Source organism: Rattus norvegicus, chromosome 7, assembly GCF_036323735.1.
Source record: "Rattus norvegicus strain BN/NHsdMcwi chromosome 7, GRCr8, whole genome shotgun sequence".
NCBI classification, from domain to species: Eukaryota; Metazoa; Chordata; class Mammalia; order Rodentia; family Muridae; genus Rattus; species Rattus norvegicus.
In genome coordinates, this window is record NC_086025.1 from 25591017 (window position 1) to 25618771 (window position 27755).

Genomic DNA, 27755 nt, shown 5'->3' on the forward strand with positions numbered 1-27755 from the left:
CTGAATGAGAATCCGGGCATTCTGTTGGGGTTCAGGAATCACCACACAAACCATATGAACACTGATCTCAGTTAAGCAAAAATAGTTTATCTAACACACATCCTAATACTGATCAGACCAGGGATGTAGCTCAGAATTAACTGAACTATGACAACAGATCATTTTTTTCCTGCCAGCTTATAAAGGTAAAAAAAAGTATCATTAAAAACCACAATAACTTCATCCCCAGGTGCAGGAAGTGCTGCCCAGTGATTGGCTCTGACTCAAGATATTTTAGACATAACACATTGACCTCTGATTTTGATGGGTTTTTATGTAAAGCTTTGTGGGATTCCTTGAGATTAGCAAACCTCCTACAGAATGTTCAGAACATGCAGAACAAGACAAGGTCTGTGGTCAGCATGTCCTTGCTCTGAGCCAAGTCACTTTTCTGTGTCACTAGCTGGCAGGCATATTACAGCACCAATATGAAATAGCTGGCAGGCACGGAACAAAATGTCTACAGCTATTCTGGGGGGGTCAGACCATAACACATTCATCAATTCCAGATCATTAAGAAATGGCTCTAGAATCTGGGACTTTTCCTCCACAAACCTCAGAGCTCCCTATGACTCTTCTGATTGGTCTGTACTGGCAAACATCACTTGCCAATTGGTGTGTACAATCCCACCAACTGAATTCTGATAAACTAGATCTCAAAATTCTTAACCTAAGGGGTGGTAAGATGGTTCACATATAAAGGTGCTTGCAGCCAAGCTTGATGATCTAAGTTCTATTCTTGGGTCCCACATGATGGGAGTCAAATGACTACAACAAGTTGTCCTCTCACCTCTACCCATATGATATGGCACACACAAACATACACTCACATGCTTGATCACATGCTCATACACATAGACACACACATATATACAAGTAATAGATAGATAGACACATAGATCGATCAATAGATGATAGATAGATGATAGATAGATAGATAGATAGATAGATAGATAGATAGATAGATAGATAGATAGATAGATGAAATGTAATTTTAAAAACTTTCAAAATTTGGTCCCCAGCTCCGAAAAAAAGAAAAAAGAAAAAAAAACTTTCAAAAGCCCCATCCTACTTCTCATACACATACACACACACGCGCGCGCACGCGCACACACACACACACACACACACACACACAAGTAATAGACACATAGATCGATCAATAGATGATAGATAGATAGATAGATAGATAGATAGATAGATAGATAGATAGATAGATGATAAACAGATAAAATGTAATTTTAAAAAGTTTCAAAAGCCCCATCCTACTTCAACTCAGCACTTCAACATACGAGCTGTCAATCATCATCCCATCCCCACCTCAAAGGCCTGCAGAGCTTCTCATGCCTGCGGTCTCACTAAGAATCCCTTTGTGTTCTTTAGTTTGTGCTCCTGTTTACATCCTCTTAACTGCTTCATGTTAATCACCTGATGTGACAGAATGCACCTGCCAGCTGTTTTGGATGTTAGGGATGCTGGTTTTCAGCTAACTCTCTTTTGAAGAATTGCCACACAGAGAAAAATTTCAAGGTCATGCCCCTTCCTTGTGGTAGCTAAAATTCAGGCAAACATGGGAGGGCACAAATGCCATCTTGGAGCAAGGTCCAAATTCCAGATCTCCCTTGCAATTAATTGTCTGAGGTCCTCCTTGGGCAGTACCATTTTTCAAACCTTCCCTTTGTCTAGGCATCTTCCTTGACCCTCCTAACCATGCACACACATACATATTTACTGTCCCCAAGAACTACATCAGTAAAGTTCATGCATATATATCTGTGACTCAGACTCTGTTTCCAGGGAACCAGAGCTAAGACAACTAGGATCCCTCATGAGTCAGTGTCATGGCTGTTGGCATTTTGTTTCATTGTCTAAATAATGTCTATGTGAGAGTCAGAGCATGTATCTCCTGAGTCAGCGCTTTCCTGGTAACAGAGTATAAGAAGACTTTCCACTTAGAACTGTTGGATGTGGCAAAATTCCTTTCTGGAATGCTGCTCTAGGAACTCAGAGGCAATGTTTTGAGAAAGGTAACATTGCTCGAGCCCTTTATGATCACTCATCTTTTAGAACACCCTACAAAGCTTTAACATAAGATTTTAGATCTATGTCTTGTGAGTCCAGAAGCACAAACATCACTTGAGAAAAGGCTAGAAATATATAGGCTGTCACCACCAACTCCCCAGGCCAACTGAAGAAGGGCCTGCAGCTCAACAGAATCTCCATTTTACTGGGTTCATGATAAAGTGTGAGAATTCCTTGTTCAAACCACAGAGCTTCAATTTTGTTTCAAAGGTTCCAGCTATTTTAATGATGAATCAATGTCCAAATTCATTTATGTGAGCCCTAATCTGATACTGATAAGTGTTACAGATGCTGTATCCACAGCCCCATTCCCACTGCTTGGTTGTTAATTGGGAATGTGATGGGGAAGTTGTTTCTGACTGTTGTGGTTATCATGGCAGCAGAAAGGAGCTCTGGTTTTAATTATACTGGAAATCACTGATAGCATCCATCACTCACAAACCATAGACCATTGTTCACAAATGTTAATAAAGCTATCTCTATCTCAGGCCCTCTTATTGCCAATGAACCATGCCTGAAATAACTGTCGTCTCAGAGGCTTACTGTTGAATAAATAAGCCCACCCCTTCCTAGTTCTTTCTGAACTCTGGCTGGCTGGTTCAACTCAGCTGTTCTGGTTCAAACTCCTTTCCAAACTAACTGATTCAATCTAGCTTCTCAGCTTCTTATTAAATTACTCTGCTTGGCATCAAACTAACCCTGGCCATTTGTTCTTATCTCTTGGCTCCTCCATACTCTCGACTGCCTCTGCTGATGTGGACTGAACCGTGTGAACTCATGTACTCAACTCTACTGCATTGTATGGAGCCCCAACTGGCTTTCAACTGACTACACCAATCTCAATTCCATTCAGCTGAACACTGCTACCTGAACTGCACTCTCTCTGAGCTGGTCTTTTAACTGTTCTCCTGAGAGTTGGGCTTATCTTATCTCTGGTTCATTCTGTCAAACCTTTCTCTGATTCCTCACTCTGTCTGTCCCTCAATTAGATGTCCTTGGGATTAAAGGTGTGTACTAAGAGTGTGCCTGTATTCCAGCCAGAGGGACTAAAGGTGTGTGGCATGTCTGCATTCCAGCTGGATCACACAGACCAAGAAGATCTTTGGATGTGATCAGAGCAGCCATGTTGCTGGATGAAAATGCCTTTACAGTGAGAGTTCAGATAACTGAGTGAATGGGTAACTCTGATGTGGCATTGTAATGTTTTGTTCTGAATTATATCATCCTAAGGCAGTGTTGATTAAAGATCTCAGTTTCTTAGCATATCTCAAGTGAATTCATAACCATGTTGTTTAATTGACTTTGCACTCATGTGCCATTAATTGTCCCTGGATTCACTGCTGATTTCAATATCTATGTCAGCATAACCAGCATACCTGGAAAAGGAGGTCATGGGATTATGCTAGATTGGATAACTGAGTGGCATAGCCTTGAATTCTGAAAAGATGAATCAAACATAGGGAAACAGAAAACTTGAACAAAACAGTGTTTTACTTCTCTGAGCTAACTCTCCTGTTAAGTGAACATTTCCAACCATTCTCTTAGTTTTATAGCATAGGCAGACCCCAACTCGTATCACACACAGATCTTTAACAAGTTCCAATTACTCTGCATATTATCAGTGGCTCAAGTTGCAGGGTCATTACTAATGGCATCCAGTCTCTAAAACTTTAGCTCCTCCGTGTTTCCTACGGCTTCAGCCCTAAAAGTATCTGGTCACAATTTATTGAAAGATACTGAATTCATGCTATAAAATGGGCACTTGTTACAAGATACTCCATACTCTCAGACAAACTCATTGCATCACCACCAGTAGGCACAGCTCAAGAATTCAGAGCTCACACACATTTCTGTATCAGAAAGCCTCACTAGGTAAATGGGAAGGGAGGATAAGCATTTTCCACCTTGTAACAAGATACAAGAGATCTGTCTAGACAGTAAGTGCACAAGGTAAATGAAACAAAGAGCAGGCATCTCACATCTTCATGTCCTTCCACTGATGAGGAATAGGCAACTAGCCATGATGCAGGATGCTCATAGAAAGGATTATTGCCTTTATAAGAAGTTGCAGCACACCTGGATAGTGGTGGCATATGCCTTTGATGGCACTTGGGAGGCAGAGGCAGATGGGTCTCTGTGAGTTCAAGGTCAGCCTTACCTACAGAGCTAGTTACAGGACATGTAGGACTACACAGAGAGAAACTGTCTCAAAAAATCAAACAAAGCAATCAAAGAAGAAAGAGGAGGTAGAGGAGGAAGAGGAGGAGAAAAGAAAAAGAAGTAATCAGAGCACTGGGCTGAAGAGATGGCCCAGTGGTTAAGAGCATTGTTGCTCTTGCAGAGCACGTGGATTCAATTCCCAGAACCCACATGGTGGCTTCCACAAATCTAGTTCCAGGAGTTCCAATGCCCTCTTCTGGCCCCTGAAGGCACCAGCACGTAAGTGGTGCACAGATATCCATGCAGGCAAACATTCATACACATTAACAAATAGACAGATGGACAGATAGAGATACAGTTTTTAAGAACATTAATCATGAGATAATCTAGCCAAAAGACAGTCATCTGAATACCAGGAAGAGAGTCTCCAGAGAAACCCACTCTTCCAATGCCCTCGTCCCGAACGTCCCAGTCTAGATTTTTTAAGATTAAGAAATCTTTGTGATTTAAGCTACTCAATCTATGGAATTTTGCTGTAGCAGTCCAAACTAAAGACTTTGCCACTATTAACTGGAATGGGAAATTCAACTTTAAGAAAGCTACCAGATAAAAGTTCCATCAAGGGGATATAACTTTAAAAGAGCTAAGAGCCAATTGAAAAGTCCAGTAGGCAGCTGTAACTAAGCATCCTAATTTGTCAGATAAATCAGGCGTGGGGTTCTTAGCTGAGGGCCTTCAGCATGCATCTGGAACTGGTGTGAAGGAAGGGAGTGGATGGGGACCAGTGGTTGGAGTGCTGCTTACTGGTTTATCCTCCTGGCTTGCTCAGCCTGGTGTCTCATAGAACACAGGGCCACCAGTCCAGGAATGGCACTACCCTCCTTCATCAATTACTAATTAAGAAAATCCCCTCCTGGCTTTCCTATAGCCTGGTCTTATGAAAGTATCTTGTCAACCGAGGTTCCTTCCTCTGAAATGACTCTGCCTTGCATCAAAGTGACATAGCACTAGCCAGCACACTCCTACTTTAACATTTGTCACACTGTATTAGAATACTTGATTTCTTATCTGTTTTCTCCACTAAGCATTGATTTCCTTGAGAGAATTGTGATATATGTCTTAATTTCCTGTCCAAAGGTCATATCACATGGTACAAAAAAAGAAAAGAATGTAGTACACATTGGATGGATGCATGCATGGATAAATGGATGCATGGATGGATGCATGGATGGATGCATGCAAGGATGGATGCATGGATGGATGCATGCAAGGATGGATGGATGATGCATGCATGCATGCATGGATAAATGGATGCATGGATGGATGCATGCAAGGATGGATGGATGCATGGATGGATGCATGCAAGGATGGATGGATGATGCATGCATGCATGCAAGGATGGATGGATGATGCATGCATGCATGCATGGATAAATGGATGCATGGATGGATGCATGCAAGGATGGATGGATGCATGCATGCATGCATGGATAAATGGATGCATGGATACAAGGATGGATGGATAAATGGATGCATGGATAAATGGATGCAAGGATGGATGGATGGATGATTGATGCATGCATGGATGGATGGATGATTGATGCATGCATGGATGGATGGATGATTGATGCATGCATGGATGGATGGATGGATGGATGGATGGATGGATGGATGGATAAATGGATGCATGGATAAATGGATGCAAGGATGGATGGATGGATGATTGATGCATGGATGGATGGATGGATGGATGGATGGATGGATGGACAGATAGGCAGGTGGGTGGTGGGTGGATGGATGGATGGATGGATGGATGGGTGGATAGGTGGATGATGGATAGGTGGATGGATGGATTGATGGATGGATGGGTGGATGGATGGATGGATGGATAGGTGGATGGATGGATGGATGGATGGATGGATGGATAGGTGGATGGATGGATGGATGGATGGATGGATGGATAGGTGGATGGATGGATTGATGGATGGATGGATGCATGGATGGATGGATGGATGGATGGATGGATGGATGGATGGATAGGTGGATGGATGGATAGGTGGATGGATGGATAGATGGATGGATGGATGCATGGATGGATGGATGGATGGATGGATGGATGGATGGATGGAGCAAGCCAGCACTGAAGACTGCTTTTTCATCTTAAGTGCTGTGATTTATTTACTAACAAAACCTCATTTGTCACTAGGAAGGAGCAATATATCCAGGGTTTTACAGCTTGCACAATGTACACACTGAAAACTGGGACTAAGTCTAATGAACAAGGACCTACTGTGCAGATCAGTTACACAATGAAGAGAAGGAGAAATGGATAGAATTGTGGCAAAAGTAAAAACAGTCTGGAGAGGGAGGAAAGGGACTTATGAGCCCCAACCCCTCGTTACAGAGATATAGACCTTAAGTGCTCCTGTGGTTGGTGCCATACCCAGGAGTACATTGACAGCACAAATTAGACTCAATGGGTTCATAAGAGGGGGGAGGGAGGAAGGAAGGAAGGAAAGAAGGAAGGAAGAAAGAAAGAAAGAAAGAAAGAAAGAAAGAAAGAAAGAAAGAAAGAAAGAAAGAAAGAAAGAAAGAGATAGAAAGGAAGGAAGGAAGGGAGGAAGGAAGGGAAGGAGGAAGGGAGGGAGGAAGGAAGGAAGACACAAAGTTGGGAGGTAGAGGTAAACCCGAGAGGAGTTGAGGCAAGAGGGTAAATATGATCAAAATACATTGAATGAAGTTCTCAAAGAATAACAATATTACACACTTAGAAACAGTGAACACAATGAGAACTCAAGAGCTTCTATTCACTCAGGATTTTGTTAATTCACCCTGGAATTGTAGAATGATTGTGTTTTATAAAAATGGAACCTCATAGGCATAAGAAAATGCCAATAATCAATAAATAATTGTCTAGTTACACATATGTCACCAGGTCTTCTGTATGAGTGCTGAAGTTATGGAGCTAAAATTATACTTGTGAAAGGACCTCTGGCAGACTTTGGAATCTCCAAGACCATCTAGTACAATTGTACTGACTCCTCTCATTCCAGAATTTTCCTCTAATTAACAACAGAAGGGAAAAAATAAAAATATAAAAGACATAAGTAAATTAAATGTATTTTAAGACAAATAAGAAAGGCAGCAAAACTTTCACGCAAATATTTTTACACACTGAAATCAATAAATTACTGCAAGAAAATAAATGTAGTAAGGCCCATGACATAAGCAAGAGCTTGAAATTTATAGAAGCCATGGCAGCATCTATAACTTTCTAAAAGTTGATGGCACGTGTACAGGATATCATTAATGTTCAGGTGTGCCTTGCAAAGATACAAGGAGCAGCAGCAATAATGCTGATAAGGAAATAATAACAAACTGTTATGTGCAGAAAGTCATTGTTATTGTTACAGGAAATCTCTGAAATGAGGAGAATTGTGGGCATTTATTTTTGTTTTTGTTTTTTTTTAGTTTTTTTTGTTGTTGTTTTTGTTTTTGTTTTTGTTTTTTAAACCTGGAAGTTAAAAATAGAAAGCTCTTTCAAAAATCAACTGGCTTCTGCATACACTGTTCTATGGGAAGGAAAAAGACTCACTGATGGGGAATATAAAATGTTCACCTGGTGTCTCCCATTTTACATTCCTCTGTGCTGAAAAAAAAATGCCAAAACATTCCCTTACTGTAGCCACAGAAAGCATTTGACTTCTCTTCTTTTTCACCATTAATTTATTTATTTCTTCACTTTACAACTCCATCGATGCCCCTACTCACGCAGTCCCTCCCCCATCCCTTCTCCCCTTCTCTTATGAGAGGGTGGAGACCCCGCTGTGTATTCCCAAACCCTGGTACATCAAGTCTCTGTAGGGCTAGGTGCATCCTCTCCCACTGAGGCCAGACAAGGTAGAGGAACAGGATCCACGGCAGGCAACTGATTTAGGGACAGCCCCTGCTTCAGTTGTTTGGGACCCACATAAAGACCGACTGAGTTGCACATCTGCTACATATAAGCAGAGGGCCTAGGTCCAGCCTGTGTTTGCTCTTTGATTGGTGGTTCAGTCTCTGAGAGCCCTCAAGGGGCCAGTTTAGTTGACTCTTGCAAACAGGAGCCTAGCATAACCATTCTCTGAGAGACGCCACCAAGAATATGACAGAAACATATACAGAGACACACAGCCAAACATTGGACAGAACTTGGAGACCTTTATGGAAGAGTTGGGGGAAGGATTGAAGGACAGGAGGAGATTGGAACTCCACAGACATTTGATTTCTTAACTTCAAATGTTATTGGATAAAATCAAATACAGTCATTCTTCACAATAAAGCCAAACACCCTAGGGCTGGAGAGACAGCTCGGCAATTAAGAGCACTGGCTGCTCTTGCAGAGGACCAGGATTCAGTTCCCAGTGTTCATGCTGTGTCTAATAACTGTCTTCTAACTCCATTTTAGGGGCACCTTATATCTTCTTCAGGCACCTGCTGGCACCTAGCATATATACATGCACTCAGGTACATACACAGAGAGAGACAGAGACAGAGAGACAGAGAAACAGACAGAGACAAAGACAGGCACACACACAGTAAAATTTTTATAAAAGTCAAAGTCCCGGAGATTTTTGAGCTTACTACACAGATATCTCTACAGCCAAGGTAACGCTCAAGTCAGAAGGATGGCTACACCCTACCATGGGCAAAGCTAATGTTTTACAAGTGATCCCTAACCCTCTCTAGATTTCAACTGAGCAATTCAATCAAAGACACTTTGGAAGAACGTTCTCATGGTATGTGAGGAAGGTGAACAACGAAACCCCCTAGAGAAGCAGTGTGTAAAACACGTTCTGCCGAGGATCACACTGCACTGTGCACGGGGCACCTGGCCTACTGCCTAGGTTTACAAGTTCGGCGGTGTTTGCCTGGAAACATGCATAGCTTCTGCAGCCCGGCAGCTTGTCTGTCGGTGACAGTATCTGAGAATCGTTGCTTTCCAAGGACTCCTGAGGATGGGCTACTCTGTTGGATTTGCCAGTTAAACCGTTTTCTCTAAGTGCTATAGTTAATGGAGAAAACACAGCAGCATAAAGTTTTAACATTGCTTACACCTCTACCTCAGACTTCAGAAACAAGGCCATCCTTGCCCCGGCGGCTCTTGCTTCAAATGTGACATATCATAAATGTTGTACCTTGCATACATCAGTGGTCAGCAAATAGTTCTGAAAGGGGACCAGACAGTAAATACTTTAGGCATTACACGCTATAAAATTTGTTATAATTCTGCATTGCTATGCAAAAATCACCATAGGTTAGGCATAAATGAAAGCATGGCTATGTCCAGGAAGACCTGATGTAAGAAACTGAAATTCAAACTTTATATAATTTTTGTATGTCATGAAATATTATTATTAACTGTTCCCAACCACTTAAAATGTAAAAAAAAAACACCCTACCTTTTCTTTTATTTTTGAGATTATAATATATTTTTCCTTCCTTTTCCTCCCTCCAAATTTCCCCATATGCCTTTCCTTGTTCTCTTTCCCATTTGTGGCTCCTTTTTCTTCATTAATTATTGTTCTGCTGGGATTCTGATTGCTCACCTTCCTCATATGCCATGAGAACTTTGCCCCAAAGTGTCTTTGATGAAATTGTTCATTTGAAAACTAAATAGTGTTAGGGATCACTTGTAAGACTGAGCAGGGTTTTACATTTTTATTTATATATTTATTTTGCACACACACACACATACATATACATATACATATACATATACATATATATACATATACATACATATGTTGTGTATATATATATACACAACATTGCTCAGTCTTAATAATGTTGCCTGTCTGTATGTTCTCAGGACTGACCATCTGGTGTTGGATAACCAGTTGGTGTGCACTTCCCTGAGGAAGACTATTTCTCCTGCTCTCAGCATTCCTTGGTTGCCTATAGTTCTTTGTGTAGGGCAGAGACCCCATGGTCTCTCTTCCATCCACTTTAACAGGTCTATTGTTCTTGATCATCTCATGTTTAGTCAGTTGCATTGGTGAGACTTTATAGATTCAAAAAGACATAAGCTTAATTCTTTGGCTGTTCAAAATCAGGAAGCTGGCTGTCCAGATTACTCCCATGGGTGGTGGTTTTCAAGAACCTGCCTATTGCAGATCAATTTGGTGAGGCAAAGTGAACTGTGTGTAAGATATTCAGAAAGAAATTACACGGCAAAAACCTCTCTCTTTTTGCTTCTGAGACTCCAGATTCGAAGCTGATTCCTAGGGAACATCTTAGCAAATGGAATAACACTTCGGTCACACGTCTCCAAGCACAACCTTCCCTCTAGTCCAACTAAGTGACTAAACAGGAAGCATGGAGATACCGTGGGAATCCAGATCACCACACAAGCAGAAGTATGGTACAATCTGGTCTGCAGGGAAATGCATGCAAGAACCCTTGATATGCCAGGACCCACACCTCTGAAGAAGCCTGCACTGTTACCTGTTGTGTCTTGGCTCAGAGTTTCCTGGCTGCTGCTGCTGTAAGAAGGCACTGGAGTGATGGATAGCGAGGCTGGACAAGACAAAGGTGTGGCCAGGTCAGCTTTGCGAGTGAAGGACTGGTGGTACACAGGGATGCTTGTATCTTTGGAGAGGAAAAGGGGCAGATCTGATGGGAGGGTGGGTCTGCCTTGTACATACGGATTCTTCCAGTGGGTCAGTCCAATCGCAACAGGCCCAGCAACATCATAACCTGTTGAAATAAACAGATCCAGTCAGTAACCATATCAAAGCCTTATACAATGTTTGGCTCTGAGTCATCCAATCCCATATGAAATAAGGATGCATGCTCAGGATAAACGGCTGCTGTCATGCTTAACAAATTGTGTTCGTCTTGCCACATTAGACTGACTAAAACATACTGTGTGCTAGGTGCCAAGTCTTTGCCTTCTAGGTTCTCTAAATCTAACAAAGTAGATAAGATTTGTGTCATAGAGGGGTTTTTTGGTTTTGATTTGGGTAGGGGTGGCTCACACACAGTGTGTGTGTGTGTGTGTGTGTGTGTGTGTGTGTGTGTGTGTGTGTGTGTGTACGTGCATGCCATAGGTGTCCACCAATGTCCAACGACCATGTCCAATTCAAGCAGCTGGAGTTGCAGCCACTCAACATGTGTGCAGGGAACTATACTTGAGTCCTCGGGAAGAGCAGCAATCACTCTTAAGTGTTGAGCCATATCTACAGCCCCTGTGGTCATAAACTTTTAAGAAGCAATTGAAGAACAACTACATACTGGACACTCTACACAGCCAATCTCTAGCCCATACAACAACTTGCCAGGAGCCATGATAGGACAAGGTAAGAAATAGCAGGTGGTCTTCCTGAGATGAGTCTGCCTTAGATTTAAAAAGAAAATCCACAACGTATTTGCTCCTATAGGAAAGGCCCAGGAGAAATTCATTTTAGGAAAGATTCCTGCTATTAATATGCTTCTCCTGTTATTTTAAATACATAATAATATTTGCTCACCCTTTTGAGCAGATCTCTGCAGAACAATGAAGATGTACTATCTTGTAGTGATACTATATAGACAAATAGATGACTTTTTAATTCTTGATGATGATCCCATAAGAATTCCTAAAATCAGTATTTGTTAAGCTCTTTTATAGTGAGACTACTATTAGGTTCTTTCTTTTTTATCTCTTTATTTGCCCAGCTAGTTTCAGATAATACTTAAGATAGCCTATTTATTATAGAGAGTATCATTAAATACATTGTGGATGGAGGTAGATGTAGTGACTGCCTTTCCAGCAATTGTTGTTGGGATAGGAAAATCAACACAAACATTTTTGATAACCATACAACTTCATTTCTCTACATAAACAGCAGTATTCTAAGACACAGTAATTTTTGTTAATACTAAAAATACTTCTGGGGAAGAAGTATATTCCAATCAATGTAGTACAACAAATTTCAACATATATTTAGTGGTATTTAGTTATAAAGCATTAGTAGCAGAATGCCAGTTTAAGTAACCATGTTTATTTGTGTGAATGATGTGTTATGTGTCCAGTACCGGTTAGTTATTTTCTTTTTTACTGGATATTTTATTTATTTACATTTCAAATGTCATCCTCTTTCCCAATTTCTCCTCTGGAAACCCCTACCCCATCCTCCTTCCCCCTGCTTCTATGAGGTGCTTCCCCACCCACCCATTCCCACCTTCCTACCTTGACATTTTCCTAAACTGGGGCATCAAACCTTCCCAGGACCAAGGGCCTCTCCTCCCATGGATGCCTAACAAGGTTATCCATCCTCTGCTACATATGCAGCTGGAGCAATGGGTCCCTCTATGTGTAGTCTTTGGTTGGTGGTTTAGTCCCTGGGAGCTCTAGGACATCTAGTTGGTTGATATTGTTGTTCTTCCTGTGGGTCATAAACCCCTTCAGCTCTTTCAGTCCTTTCTCTAACTCCTCCACTGGGGACCCCATTCTCAGTTCAATGGTTGGCTGCAAACATCAACATCTGTGTTTGTGAGATTCTGGCAAAGTATCTCAGGAAACAGCTATATCAGAGTCCTGTCAGCAAGCACATCTTGGCATCTGCAATATTGTCTGGGTTTGGTGTCTGTATATGGGATGGATCTCCAGGTGGGGCAGTCTCTGGATGGCCTTTCCTTCAGTCTCTGCTCAACACTTTGTCTCCATATTTCCTTCCTTGAGTATTTTGTTCCCCTTTTAAGAAAGACTGAAGTATCCATGCTTTGGTCTTTCTTCTTCTTGGGCTTCATGTGGTCTGTGAATTGTATCTTTGATATTCCTAGCTTTTGAGCTATTATCCACTTATCAGTGAGTATACACCATCTGTTTTCATTTGTGAGGCCCAGGACCAGATAGGTTTAGTGCAGAATTCCATCAGACCTTCAAAGAAGACCTAATACCAATACTCTTCAAAATGTTCCACAAAATAAAAACAGAAGGAACACTACCCAATTCATTCTATGAAGCCACGATTACGTTCATACCTAAACCACACAAAGACCCAACAAAGAAAGAGAACTTCAGACTGATTTCCCTTATGAATATTGATGTAAAAATACTCAATAAAATTCTCACAAACCAAATCCAAGAGCACATCAAAATGATCATAGACCATGATCAAGTAGGCTTCATCCCAGGGATGCAGGGATGGTTCAATACACAAAAATCACCAATGTAATCCACTATATAAACAAACTCAAAGAAAAAACCACATGATCATCTCATTAGATGCTGAGAAAGCATTTGATGAAATTCAACACCCGTTCATGGTAAAAGTCTTGGAAAGATCAGGAATTCAAGGTCCATACCTAAACATAGTAAAAGCAATATACAGCAAACTAGTAGCCAGCATCAAACTAAATGGAGAGAAACTTAAAGCAATCCCACTAAAATCAGGGACTAGACAAGGCTGCTCACTCTTTCCCTACCTATTAAATATACTACTTGAAGTCCTAGTCAGAGCAATCAGATAACAAAAGGAGGTCAAAGGGATACAAATTGGAAAGGAAGAAGTCAAAATATCACTATTTACAGATGATATGATAGTATACTTAAGTGATCCCAAAAATTACACCAGAGAACTCCTACAGCTGATAAACAACTTCAGCAAAGTGGCTGGATATAAAATTAACTCAAACAAATCAGTTGCCTTCCTCTACTCAGAGGGTAAACAGGCTGAGATAGAAATTAGGGAAACGACATTCTTCACAAATAGTCACAAACAATATAAAATACCTTGGTGTGACCCTAACCAAGCAAGTTAAAGATCTGTATGACAAGAACTTCAAGTCTCTGAAGAAAGAATTCGAAGAAGATCTCAGGAGATGGAAAGATCTCCCATGCTCATGGATTAGTAGGATTAATATAGTAAAAATAGCTACCACTTGCTGAAAGCAATCTACGGATTCAATGCAATTCCCATCAAAATTCCAACTCAATTCTTCATAGAGTTTGAAAGAGCAATTTGCAAATTCATTTGGAATAACACAAAACCCAGGATAGCTAAAACTATTCTCAACAATAAAAGAACTTCTGGGGGAATCTCCATCCCTAACCTTAAGCTGTATTAGGTCCTCTCTGATAATCAAAAACTGCAATGAGAACTCTGCATGTCTTCAAGTGTCACCAGTTATTTTTGTCTCTGATAGTAATCAAGCATTCTACTACTCAGAGAACATTCAGAGAGGTTATAAAACCATTAACCAAAGGTCAAAAAAGGGAACTGACTATTACAGGACAGAAGATCTTGCTAGGACAGAAAATAAAATATTGAATGGGTTTATCTATACAATACTTCACTAATAACTTAGTTACTTTTTTAACTCTCCATGACCCTGTGGAGCTGTGTCAAGTGAAGAATGTTTAGCCAGATAATTACTCCTAATGGATATCCAAGTAAACATTCTGTTGTAAAGTCTTATGATTTATGATTTGAATTTATGTGTAAACTTGTGATGAACTGTTTACCATGTGATCATGTATTCTGAAAGACGCATAAGTGCTGAAAACAAAGAGGAGAGATGATCATTCCACTTTACCCCCTTTTTCTTAGAGAACTTTCATAGAAAACTTTTTACAATTTAGAAATAAATGCTAAATTCACTTTTCAAAGTGTCCCTTTTTCTTCCTATGACTTCAACTAGCAGGAAAAGCTACATTACTTAATCTCCTGCTGTTTTATGATGAGGTGGTAAATGCCAGAGACTGCAGTTTCTGGCCTCGAAGGAACACAGAAGGCAGGCCAGTAACTGAAGCAAAGCAACTTAGTCTTAGGTAAGTAAACTTTTTATTATTATACAGCAACCCTAAATATCTCGTAAGACAAAGTCTTACCCCCAGCTAACTCTGTGTGGTTTGAGTCTCCTATGTCTCCCATAGGCTCAGATATTTGAATATGTATTCCCTAGTTGGTGACACTGTTTGGGGAGGTTGTGAAACTTGTACTCAGCTAGAGGAAATATATCACTGGAGGTGGGGGGAACTTTGAGAGCTTATAGCCTTTTCCCACTATCCTGTTCATTCTTTCTGATTAGTGTTGCAGTTGAGGATGTGAGCTCTTAGCGTCCTGCATCTACCTCCACACCTCTCTGCCATAATGTACCCTTATTCCTCTAAAACAGGCAGTTCTTAACCCATGGGTCGAGACCCCTTTGGGAATCCCATATCAGATATCCTACATGTCAGATATTTACATTAGGATTCATAACAGTAGCAAAATTATAGTTATAAAGTAGCATAAAACAATTTTATGGTTGAGGGTCACCATGACACTAGGAACTAGATTGAAGGGTAGAGGCATTGGGAAGGTTGAGAACCATTGCTCTAGAACCATAAGCCCAAATAAACATCTTCTTTTATAAGTAGCCTTGGTCATGGTATTTAATCAAAGCAACAGAAAAGTAACTGATATCTGTCTCTCACTGACAAGATGTCACTGAAGGCTATGACAAAGAGAATGGTCATTTCTTCAGCCCAGTGTGAACAAAAGGTCTGGATTTTTCCAGGACTGAGTAAAGCCAGGTGTGTCTAGAGACATGAGGCATTTGAGCTTCAGTGGAAACAGCCACGTGAACATGTCTGTTGAGAAGCTTGAGACATGGAAATGATGGTCAAGAGAGATGAGGCAAACACCATAAATCCAGTGAAGTTGTGATTTAAGCATAGAAATAAAATTTGACAATATTCCTAGTACTTACTGACACGGCACCAAGGGAACTGCTAGCATTACTGCATGTCAACTTCACCATATTCCTTTCAACCATGCAGTTTGTCCTGTGGACAGATGAAACTGAGGCTAAGGAGAGCTATATCTTCTATATGGTCAAGACCACACATAAGTCAAGATTCAAGGCCAGACACTCTGGAGGCAACACAGATGTGCTTTCTTGCTACAAGCATGCTCTGCTATGTATTCTGCCACTAAGAAAGTCATCAAGATTGGTTCCAGGAGCTACAAATGGGAACTGTGCCCTGAAAAGCCAGATTTGTGTTATGCATTCCTTCCTGGACAATGTTTCACAGAGGAACACAATTATCAGAATAACTGAGGAAAGGAAAGTGCTCAAAATCATGCCAACAGGGCTATTCTGATCCTTCTCATTTGGTCACCTTCATAGAAGGCATCACATGGGATGCGGAGAATGTAAGTGAATCTTCTGGGAGGATCAGGAAGCCACTGGGGCTCATCAACAAGAACTCAACCTATCTGTATTCTGAACTGTAGTAACTATGGTGGACCAGGGAGGAGCTTGAAGGCTGTTCCCAACAGTGAGCCTATTCAGGTTTTCCAGACTAAATGTCTGATTCAATCTTCCTGGCTATCCTCTAAGCTCTACTCTGGTATTAGCTATGGAAGTGATGTTCTAGAGTACTTCATTTAAATGGATGCTTTATTAAATTCTTTACTTTTAAAAATTGAAACCATACTTCCTTATCACGCCAAAGAATCTTTGCATTGTCACGTCTCTCAGACACTCAAGTCTTTCTTTAAATATTCTTTTAAATTATTGACATTTTAGTGTAATCACATCCCTTTTCTCCCTCTAGGCCAGTGCTTCTCTACTTGTGGGTCATGACTACTGTGGGGGTCACATATCTGATATGCTACATATCAGATATTTACATTATGGTTTATAACAGTATCAAAATTACAGTTCTGAAGTAACGATGAAATAATTTTATGGTTGGAGGTCACTTTAACATGAAGAACTGCATTAAGGGGTCACAGCATTAGGAAGGTTGAGAGCCACTGTAGTCTAAACTCTTCTCTGTCCTCCCTCCCAATGCTTTCTTTGGAATTCACAGCCTCTTTTAAGTTTGTGTGTGTGTGTGTGTGTGTGTGTGTGTGTGTGTGTGTGTGTGTTTTCCTAAGTATATAACTATGCCGTGAGACTGTATCTCTTAAGAATGTCAGAAGCTGTATCCACATAATCTCAGTAGCATTGCTGTCTAAACAGGACCTGAACATGGATGACATGAATATACATACTAGTGTGTAAGAGGAGAAAGTGTAAAGGCCTCAGCCCTGGATGAAGAACTATAGTCAACTGAGGAATGCTGAGCAACAGGAGAACTAGTTTTCCCCAAAGGAAATCATACTAATACATTATTCATTATCAAATGCTTGGCCCTGAAAACCTACAGATTCAAGTCTCTTTCTCTTTCCTTCTACATTCCCAAGTCCTTCTAGAACCATTACCAAGATGAGAACACACTGTGAAAGTGCATTTAAGGCCCTAGACGTGCTCTTTAACTTAAGAATGGCAAAACCGTTGTGAACATAAACAGGACATTGTTCAGCCTTGAACGAAGAGACCCTTGTTTAATAAGCAAGGAAGACATTTTGTTAGGTAAAACAAGTCAGACAGAGAGAAAGAAACGCTGCACAGTCTCACTTTTCTATGCAAGTATAAAGTATAAAGTATTCTCTTCAAGTATAAAGTATAAAGGGTCAAATAATCCCAACTACACATTAACAGGGAGTAAATGTAGGAACAGGACAAAGGAATGGGAGACGGAGGTCAAAGGTTACTATATATTGACATGTATTTTCACTGCAAATTTGTTAGAAGAGTAGATTTTTTTTCCCATGTGGAAAGGTTTAATGAGAGAAGGGTAGAAGAGAGGAAAGGCGGCCAGCCATGGGCACATGGTGGGAGGGGGGAAGGGGGCAAGAACAGAGAAGAACAAAGAGTAAGAGAGAAATAAGAGAGGAAGAAGGTCAGAAGAGTAGATTTTTAAAGGCCCATCATACACAAAATTAAAAAAAACTAGGAGTCAATAGCTATGTTAATTTTCTTAGTATAAATGTGATTATATGTATAATATATATTATACATATCAAATATCACATTGTAATTCTATGTACATAAAACACATAATGCCAAATTACCCATTACTATAACTATGTGTTCACCATAACTATATGTATATTTTCTTTCTTCAAAAATAATTTTTGAAGTTTCTCAATAACTCTGAACTCTCCAAAGTTTCGGGTCTTACTGGTTCTTATACAAAATCATAGCTAATTTATAACATTTTCTTAATCTTATGAAAAAAATGTTCACACAGCTGAAGGGTTTTTTTTATTCATGTTTGTTATCCCAGAAATGGTTCTCATTAGCAAACATTTTAATCCATTTCATTGATACAAACAAGCTATAATAAGATTTGCATAATTATGATCAATTGTAAATGGGACACTCTAAATTTAGAAGTAGCAATGAGGTCAAAATATTTTAAGGGAATAGCCAACCAAGGAACAGCTGGCATCTGAGACACATGCAACAGGATGTCCCACTAGTGGCAGGCACATGCTTCCCCCCAAGCCCCCAGGACATCAGTCCACTCAGGGAGAAAGGTGGCAGCAGGTATCTTGGTTGCCTTCAAGTTCAATATCAACATCATCACTTGACAGACTCAAAACTGAGAAGGGGACCATAGAAAGCACACCCAGCACTGTCCTCAGTCTTGGGGGAAAAATGATGTTAATCACCTCTGAGGTTCATAAAGCTCTAACATGTGGGCAAGAGCTACCATAAAATAGGGAGTGAGCCAAGAGCCAAAACATATTGAAGGGTTTTGAGAGAGTGGTTTGTCTGTGCCTGGGATCTTTCCTATACCTCTGCTTCAGCAGCTCAAGCAGGGGCTAATCTACACAAGCCCTGTATCTTAGAATCCCTCACATACATTCTCTAAGGCAGTGGCTCTCAACCTTCCTAACGCTGCAACCTTTTACTATAGCTCCCCATGTTGTGGTGACCCCCAAACCAAAAAAATTACTTTTGTTGCTACTTCAAAACTATAATGTTGCTACTGTTATGAATTATAATGTAAATATCTGTGTTTTCTGATGGTCTTAGACAGCCCTTGTGTTAGGGTCATGCCATCCCAAGGGGTCACAACCCACAGATTCAGAACCTCTCTAAGAGGATGAATGTAAGGGATAAAAGAAAGCAAAGAATTCTTTGAACAGAACTTTTTAAATGATTTAAAGGAAGACATCCTCCCTTTAGACCTGAGTGTCTAAATTGTTTTTTTTATTTTCTGCTTTGCCATGAACATTACCAAAAGCTTTTTGTTACCAAACATTGGATAGATTGTGGGAAATGGTTACTGCCTGTTCCTTCTGCAGAATATCATGTCCTTCCTTCAGTCAACAGCTTTGTTTTGTTTTCTTGGGAATCTGTCCCAACCCTGAGGAGTCCTGGGAACAGCAACTCAAAACGGGTAGGTTAATTTCATCCCCACTATTTTTCAAACAGGCTCCGAAGGGTGAACTCCAGAGGATTATTTTTCAATGTCCTTACTCTTCATTTTAAAATTAATCACTTTTAAAAAAATCAATATTCTGGACCAAGTTCTACCATTTAATTTTAGTGCTCGAGTCTGCTCTGTTGTTCGAATGAAGTGAAACCAATCCACAGACTTCATGAGAGGTGAAAAACATGGATATGACAGGCTGTATTAACATCACGTAAAGATTCAGAGACCTCATACCAGTGAGCAGGGACAGGCGTCAGAGTAAATTAGACAGAGGTGGTGGCAGTACTGTTCTCTTCATGACTCTTCCTAAAACACTCAGAAGTATGGTGTTGGGGTCAAAGGTCATCCCACTGAAACTAATAGCACATTGCCTTGCAATCATCAATTGTACCCCACCAAAGTCACAGGACATATCTAAATAAACTAACCAGGGAGTTGGGAGCCATTTTGCTTTATGGCATTTTAAAGCCAATGTGGTTTTTAATGGGTATTTAGAACAGAAGGTGTCCATGTTTAGTTTTATGTTTGAATATACTTGTACAACTTTATAATCCAAGACTTTAAATCCATTTTCAGTCTCATTGTTCTTTGCTAGAGTTCCCTGCAGTAGCTGTTAAAGGAAGCCACATTCTGGAGTCTCAAGGCATGGGTTGGGTTGGAGAATCTAAGAGACTTGTACTGAAATCCTGATCATATTAAGAAAGAAGTCAAGTCCTCTATGATGAGGAAATACTGGAACTGTCTCACAGAATTCCTGTGTAGGAAAATGGATTAAGTAGGGAGCCAACAGCAGCTGACAGTTACAAGATAAATATTACCTGTGATCAGCACCAAGTTTTTTTTGTAAGCCACTGCCTACGATGCTGGACTCAAGAAAGTTTTGAAAGAAGGGGAGAGAAGAGACTCGACAAACAGAAAAATAAAGAAGGTCATGTTTGTTACTCTTTCCCCTTTGGGTACAGTAAATACATCTAAGCTTGGGTAGGAAAGAAAGTAAGAGAGAGTATGGGTGGTTGGGGATTTAGCTCAGTGGTAGAGCGCTTGCCTAGCAAGCGCAAGGCCCTGGGTTCGGTCCCCAGCTCCAAGACAGAGAGAGAGAGAGAGAGAGAGAGAGAGAGAGAGAGAGGGAGAGAGAGAGAGAGAGAATGGGTGTTTTCTGCCCGTGCAGTGCAGGTTCACGGGCTTCCTGGCACGAGGCAGGGAGGGAAGGGAACAGCTTTCCCCAATCTGAGGATTGAGGATTTCCCATGTCACATACTGTAGGGTGTGGACACGTTGTTTCAGAAAAAGAAGGGACAGGGTGACTAGTACACATGAGGTCCTTTAGACCACAGGACACCTTTAAGGTCGGCAAAGGCGCAAACTTGAATACGTGCAGAAGGGCACCCGAGAGGGTAGGAAATGTTATATCCGTCTGGTTCTCTTTGGTTCATTCAGATCCCAACAAGGAAAGTCTGACTTTGGATCTTAGCACCACATTAACACCTGCTTCACGGACCCTTCCGACAGGAAAGGATGGCACCTTTCCTCCAAGAATTAGTGAACAAAAATTTTCCATAATTTTCATAACATTAGTTTTCTATTTGCAGTCACCAGGAGGTTTCTCCTTTAAAGAACATTTAATAATACTCCACAGATACTACAAAGGAACTTGATTGTGGTGTTAAGCCATAACAATTCAGATGACACACCAGTGAAAGAGCTAAAGCAAACACTGAGAAATTTGTAGAGCAGGAAAAGACCAGCGTAGCTTTCCCAACTCCTTTCACTAGCAGCAAGAATCCACAAGAGGGCGCCCCAGGATGCGAGCCCACCAGCAGCAACTGCTGTGGTTCTGAAAAACCAGTTCTTTCACAGGTAGTTTTCTACTCGTTCCTTCCTAAGCCACCCTCCCGCCCAGGTTAAGCGTGTTACGTGGCAGTGGCTGCCATCGCTCACCTATGGTGATCTGGCTGACACAGCTGTAGTAACTACCGGTTGTTGCAGAGGACAGGTTATAACTCCCGCTGCTCACGTCTTTGTCTGTTAAGAAAGCGAGACAAGAAGGTTAATGCGGACTCATGGTTTCCATGACTACGATGTAAGCTTGTGAGGAAAAAAACTAATAATAACAAAGGCAGCTCTGCGTCTCTGACACAGGTGCTCTCCTACCTGCTGGGGCAGGGGCACCAAGCACACAAGGTTGTGGGCGCTCCTTTGCACACCAGCAATCCCTGAGCCTGCCAAGAGCAGACCCAATGTAACAGTGTTCACTGACTCAAAGCAAGACAAAAGGAAGGAATAGAGTTAGAGGAGGGAGGGAGGGAGGGAGAGAGACAGGCAGACAGATAGACAGACAGACAGACGTATATGCACACATACATACACTCCTGCTTTCACTTCTTCCTAATTATAAAGAGGTGTGGTCACAGACAGGAAATAGGAGGACTTGGGTTTAAAGGCCAGCTTTGTTAAATATAAGTTCTTTGTAACTTAATTCCTTTCAGTATTAGTCTCTATCTGAACCCGATGGTCTCAGGCTAATCTCCCGGATAGGAAGATGAGACGAGAGGTGGGTGGGCCATAGGAAATGTGTCCCTGGCACATAGGTCAGTACATTCGGAATGTGTTGGATCCACCAATCCCAGACCTAAAGCACAGCAAATGCATCTGCCCACTCCCAAGTCTCCATTCTAGAGTCTCTCCAAAGCTTCGCTAACAGGTCGTCTTTAGAAGGTCCTGGAAAGAAGATCTTTCTGGGGCAGGTTAAAGGCATGGAAAGTGCACACCAACAGAGAGAAAACGTCTATTAGTGCTGGATGGCTATGAATGAGCCGGAACGGAAGAGCAGGCACGAAGGAGAAGAGCGTATTGAAAACTAGCAGCCAAGAGTAAAGTAGGATGCCAGAATTACACCCAAGTTGCCCAGGCAGAGGCACCGGATAAACCAAAGTGGTGAAGCCACAAAGGCACAAAGAGGTGTGGCGATCTGAGACATAAGGAAACCATGTGGAGAAAGGTGCACACACCTATGGGCCTCGAACAGAAAACATCAATCAAAAGCTTGTGTGTGGCTCTTAACCAGAATTTTCGGGACAGCCTTAATATTGACTTAGTCCCTGAGGAACCAACTTTGATGAAATGGGAATATCATATGACCAGGGGGAAAACTTGAAACGGAATGAAATTGCTAAAGTCTGTAGATCCTAGAGTCAATGTAAATATATATCACTATATATTATATAGTTTATATTATATTACATATTATAATATATAATACTATATATATCTATTGTATGATAAATCAATAGTATAATCTATTGGAGTCAATATATGTTGAAGAAAAGAAATAAACTGTTGGCTATTTTTTATACAGAAAAAAAAGAAAGAAAGAAAAATAACTGAGAAGAGAGACAAAGGAGAAGGAAGGCAGATTATGTAAGCCAGTGTGTTCCAGGAAGTGCTCCCTGACCCTGACCTGCACTGTGCCTTTGAAAGTCATTTGTCCCTCGTGCTAAAGAAGAAGACCCTGAATAACAGAATCTGTCTTCAGAGGACCACTGGACAGAAAGTGTGAACAAATTAGCACACTTTTGTCTCAACCGTTTCCCAGTACACTGACAAACTCCCTGCTCTAACAACCGCCACCACCCATGCAGCAGCTGCAGCAACTCAGGTGCAGGCACCCTCACCCATCATCTGCAGACAGAAAGAAGACCGGCACTCCCAGTAAACATGGAAGCCTGGTAAGTATGTAGGAAGGCTGAACAAAAATTATTAACATAGAACGATAATTAGCCTGATCTGAGAGGCATAAGAATTTAAAGCACCAAACAATAAAAGTATGCGAGAAGCCAGGCACTCAAGGAAGAATTAGAGTGGTAAATTTAGTTACCTGCAAAACATGATGAGAATGTTTATTGTTAAGAAATCTTAAGTAAAGTCGCAAGAGCAATTATAAAAACAAAAGTCAGAAAAAAAAAAAAAAAACAAAAGTCAGTAGAAAACCACAAATTTCCAGAGTCCTTCACTGGGTTCAGGAGTAGAAGTGGGGTAGAGAACGAGAGATTTAATGAAAAATTCAAGCTAGCGAAGGGAGATAAATATGAAAATGCGTAGAAGAAAAGGCAGAGTCCAAGATAAGATGCAAGTTGAGTGCTTGGCCCTATTAGTAAGAGCAGTGCACGTAATGGCCCGATGCTGTTATTCCTGAAACTCTGAGACTGGTTTACAAAAGAAACATCTAAAATGAGATCCAAGAGACACCAAGAGCAAGAGATATAAGAAGAAAAGAAATGATGACATACAGCAAGCAAATATTATCCCAAGGAAGACCAAGGTATCTGTTACCTTTAGGTGAAAAGGCTACAAAAAGAGTCATTAATAGTCACCGACATTTCAGGGTTTAATTCTCCAGGAAGATACCAAAAGTTTAAAGCTCTCACTCACAGTAATTACAAAATGTTTCAGACCAAATGAAATCAATTTATTGATATTTGACACTGTGAGAAGAGATTGGCAAATTCGCCATCAGAGGGGAAGATTTTAACTGAGACTTAGTAATTCTAAGTTGAACAAGTAAAAAATGAAGTACACACATACACACACACACACACACACACACACACACACACACACACACACACAGAACAGGAAGACCAGTCAGAAAAAAGAAAGTGGATCATCAGTACCAGGAGGAAGACAATAGAGGGTAATGGGGAAGAGTGGCATTAGGATGATTAAAATGCATTGTGCATATGTAGGAAACTCGTTAGCATATACAACTACCATATGCAAATAAAAACATTTTTAAAAAGTTAATAGAGGACTAGGGAGATGTCTCAGTAGACAAAGTGCCTTCTGGGTAAACATAACGACCTGAAATTGAGTCCCTGACTCCTATAAAAAGCCAAACATGGAGGCAAACATGATCTTGTAAGTCCAGCATTTGGAGGTTAGGTTTGCAGAGACAAGTGGATCCCTGAAGCCCACTGGCCACCACCCTGGCCAGATCAGTGAGCTTCAAGCTCTGTGAGAGACCCTGTCTCAAAAATAAAGGTTGAGAACCATCAAAGAGAGACACCCAACATTAACCTCTGGTGCAAACACAAAGAAAAAGTGAAATAAGTATTATCAGTTTAACAGTCAGATACCCCACTCCCAAGAGAGAATGTACACTTTTAATTCCTTTTATTGCATTGTGTGTGTGTATGTGTGTACACATGCCACAGTACATGTATGTAGGTCAGAAGAGAGCTTCTCAGTTCCTTAGATACAGTTCCTCAGGGCAGCAGGCTTGGTGGCCATCTTCTTTACCCACAGAGGCATCTTTCCCAGCCCCTTTTTTAACTATTAAGCCTATATCGAACTACTATAAGACTTGATGACACAGTAGATCATAAAGTAAACTCAACAATTACAATACACATCAGTATCATCAAAGGGCACTGTCTTAATTAAGGTTTCTATTGCTCTCACAAAAAAACACCATGACCAACAAGCAAGTTGGGGAGGAAAGGGTTTATTTGGTTTACACTTCCAGATCACTGGAGAAAGTCGGGACAGGAACTCACACAGGGCAGGAACCTGGAGGCAGCAGCTGATGCAGAGGCCACGGAGGGGTGCTGCTTACTGGCTTGATTCCCATGGCTTGCTCACCTGCTTTCTATATAACCCAGGACCACCAGCCCAGGGATGGCACCACCCACAGTGAGCCAGGCCTTCACCTAATTGATCACTAATTGAGAAAATAACTGGATCCTATGAAGGCATTTCCTCAACTGAGGCTCCTTCCTCTCTGGTGATTCTAGCTTGTGTCATGTTGACACACAAAACCAGCCAGTATGGATATTTTTTTTCTAATTTTAATTTACAAAATGATACACATTCTTTTGGGAAATGGAGCAGGGAAGAGAAGTGAGTGCGCGTGTGTGTATGTGTGTGTGTGTGTGTGTGTGTGTCTATGTATGTGTCTGGGTGTATGTGTCTGTGCATAAGTGTATGTGTGTGTGTCTGTGTGTGTGTGTATGTAAGTGTGTGAGTGTGTGTGTATGTATGTGTGTGTCTGAGTGTGTGTCTGTGTGTGTATGTATGTGTGTCAGTGTGTGTGTATGTATGTGTGTGTCTGTGTGTGTCTGAGTGTGTGTCTGTGTGTGTATGTATGTGTGTCAGTGTGTGTGTATGTATGTGTGTGTCTGTGTGTGTCTGAGTGTGTGTCTGTGTGTGTATGTATGTGTGTCAGTGTGTGTGTATGTATGTGTGTGTCTGTGTGTGTCTGAGTGTGTGTCTGTGTGTGTATGTATGTGTGTGTGAGTGTGTGTGTGTTTGTGTCTGTGTATGGGGGGGTGGGGGGTCTGCACATTCATACATGAGCATAAATCAATATTTATAGACCTTTAAGAAGTGTTCCACGACTAATCAAAGAAAGTATATATCTGATTTATAGAAAGTAAGCTGTAACTAAAATATTTGAAAGAAGCACCAGTCTCGTTCTTTCAACCAGAGTCTCATTCAATGATAAGTCTCACTTAAAAAATAAAAGTCTTAAAAACCATTCCGCACAAGCCAGTAACTCAGTCTGTGACCTTGATTTAGCCTCCAAACCAGGAAGATGGTGACCACCGGGAAGGCTGGAAATGCTGAAGCCCAGGCGTGCCCCCAGAACTACACATCAAGGTCTCCTGTTCACCAAGATACCCATGTGACTTGCCATCTCCTTAAATCGAGAAGCACTTCTCTATGGCATAACTTTAATGTTTGTAGGCGTCATTCTTTGGAAACCAACCAAAGATATTTTTAAGGGTCTGTGTGATCTAGCCTGCGCTGGGAGCTGGAAGAAGCACAATGTGCCACATCAGGAAGGACAAAACCCAAGGCAATGTAGGAGTGACAGAACACAGATAGCCTGGGGCTGTAGGGAGGGATGACAGCTACAGTGCTCCTCTGGCAGTTGTACCTCAGAAAGATTTGCTCTGAGGAGGAAAACCTCTTTTTAAAAAGAAGCCCTGTTAGTTGGAGTTTAACACCCTTGTAATAAGATGCCCAAATCCCTGGTTCATGAGCCAGTGAAAATTATCCCAAGATGAACTTTATCACACAAGTGCTATAAAGAGAATTCAACTTGCAAGTGCACTGGAGAAGTTTGCCCGCGGGTGCCTAAGAACAGGAACTGTGGAGCGGCCCTCACATCACCAGATAAATGGCCAGTTAGCCCAGCATCCATCTCTGGGATGAGTTCTGAGGGATGGAGTTCAAACTGCTAAAACACAAGGACGCTATCTCACGGTGCATGTTTATCCCATTTGCTGTACAGAAATATTTCTGATACTGGAACCCGGACCCTTCCTCTTTTATCACCTCATCTCCCAGAGTCTTTCTTCTTTGTGTTTTGACTGATAGCCACGTGTTCTAAAGCGCATTGATATCCGCCATGATCAGTAGGCACAGAGCAGTTCCTGATACAAACAGATGTGTAGGGACTTCTCTCTAAGACACGGACAAACAACCGGTCAAAGGGTGGCAAGTCTGCCTCCACCGCCATTTCCTTAAAACCAAATCTCTCTACTACCGTGAGAGAGACAAGCAGCGAGCCATGTGCTCGGTCCTATACCGCTCCGGGGATCTCCTGGGTTTTCCCACCGGTTGTACATCAGCTCCTTCAGAAGCCAGGCCGGGTTGCAGGAGGACTTGAGTAGCTATCCTCTGCATCCTCCTCCCGACCTAAGGAAGTACCACATTCCTAGAGAGCAGAGACATCCCCAAGGCAGCTGTGTTCATGACGCCTGGCCCTGGTCCTGTCTGGTGTACACAAGGCACACCAAATGTTTGCCAAATGCCTCCAGAAAGCTTTCAAGCCCTTTTAATCACTGTTCGTGCATTTAAAGCACTGTGCCCGATGCTCATTATCCCAGCTTCTCTTGGGTCCACACTAGCAGCAGGCACCATGAAACCCTTACACGAATCCTAATTAAAGAACCCTTTCTTTTCCCGCTCAAACCCACTTAATTCCATGCTGAAAACTCACACAATCCATGTTCCTTTTTTCTCAGACAGTAAAGACTTGAGCCTTATTATTTCACTGTAAGATTCATTACACAGACAGGTTTTATTGTATTTCAAGAAACAGTGTTGAGCGAGCCTTCACAAAGGTTTGCAGTAGACTGAGTTAATTTTTCTAGAACCTTCCTCGGGAGCGCTGGATACAGTATTCA

General features: G+C 41.3%; 1 protein-coding gene across 4 annotated transcripts in view; it reads right to left on the reverse strand.

The window, feature by feature from the left end:
• The window catches only part of Ano4 (anoctamin 4), a 409423-nt gene that overhangs the window by 374628 nt on the left and 7040 nt on the right, over positions 1–27755 (reverse strand). For all 4 annotated transcript variants that reach the window (XM_039078690.2, XM_039078688.2, XM_063263196.1 and 1 more), the window contains exons 2-3: positions 21505–21588; positions 10767–11018 (exon numbers count right to left, since the gene is read on the reverse strand). In XM_039078690.2, coding sequence (XP_038934618.1) covers positions 10767–11018; positions 21505–21588 — 336 coding nt within the window. The remainder of the gene's footprint in view (positions 1–10766; positions 11019–21504; positions 21589–27755) is intronic.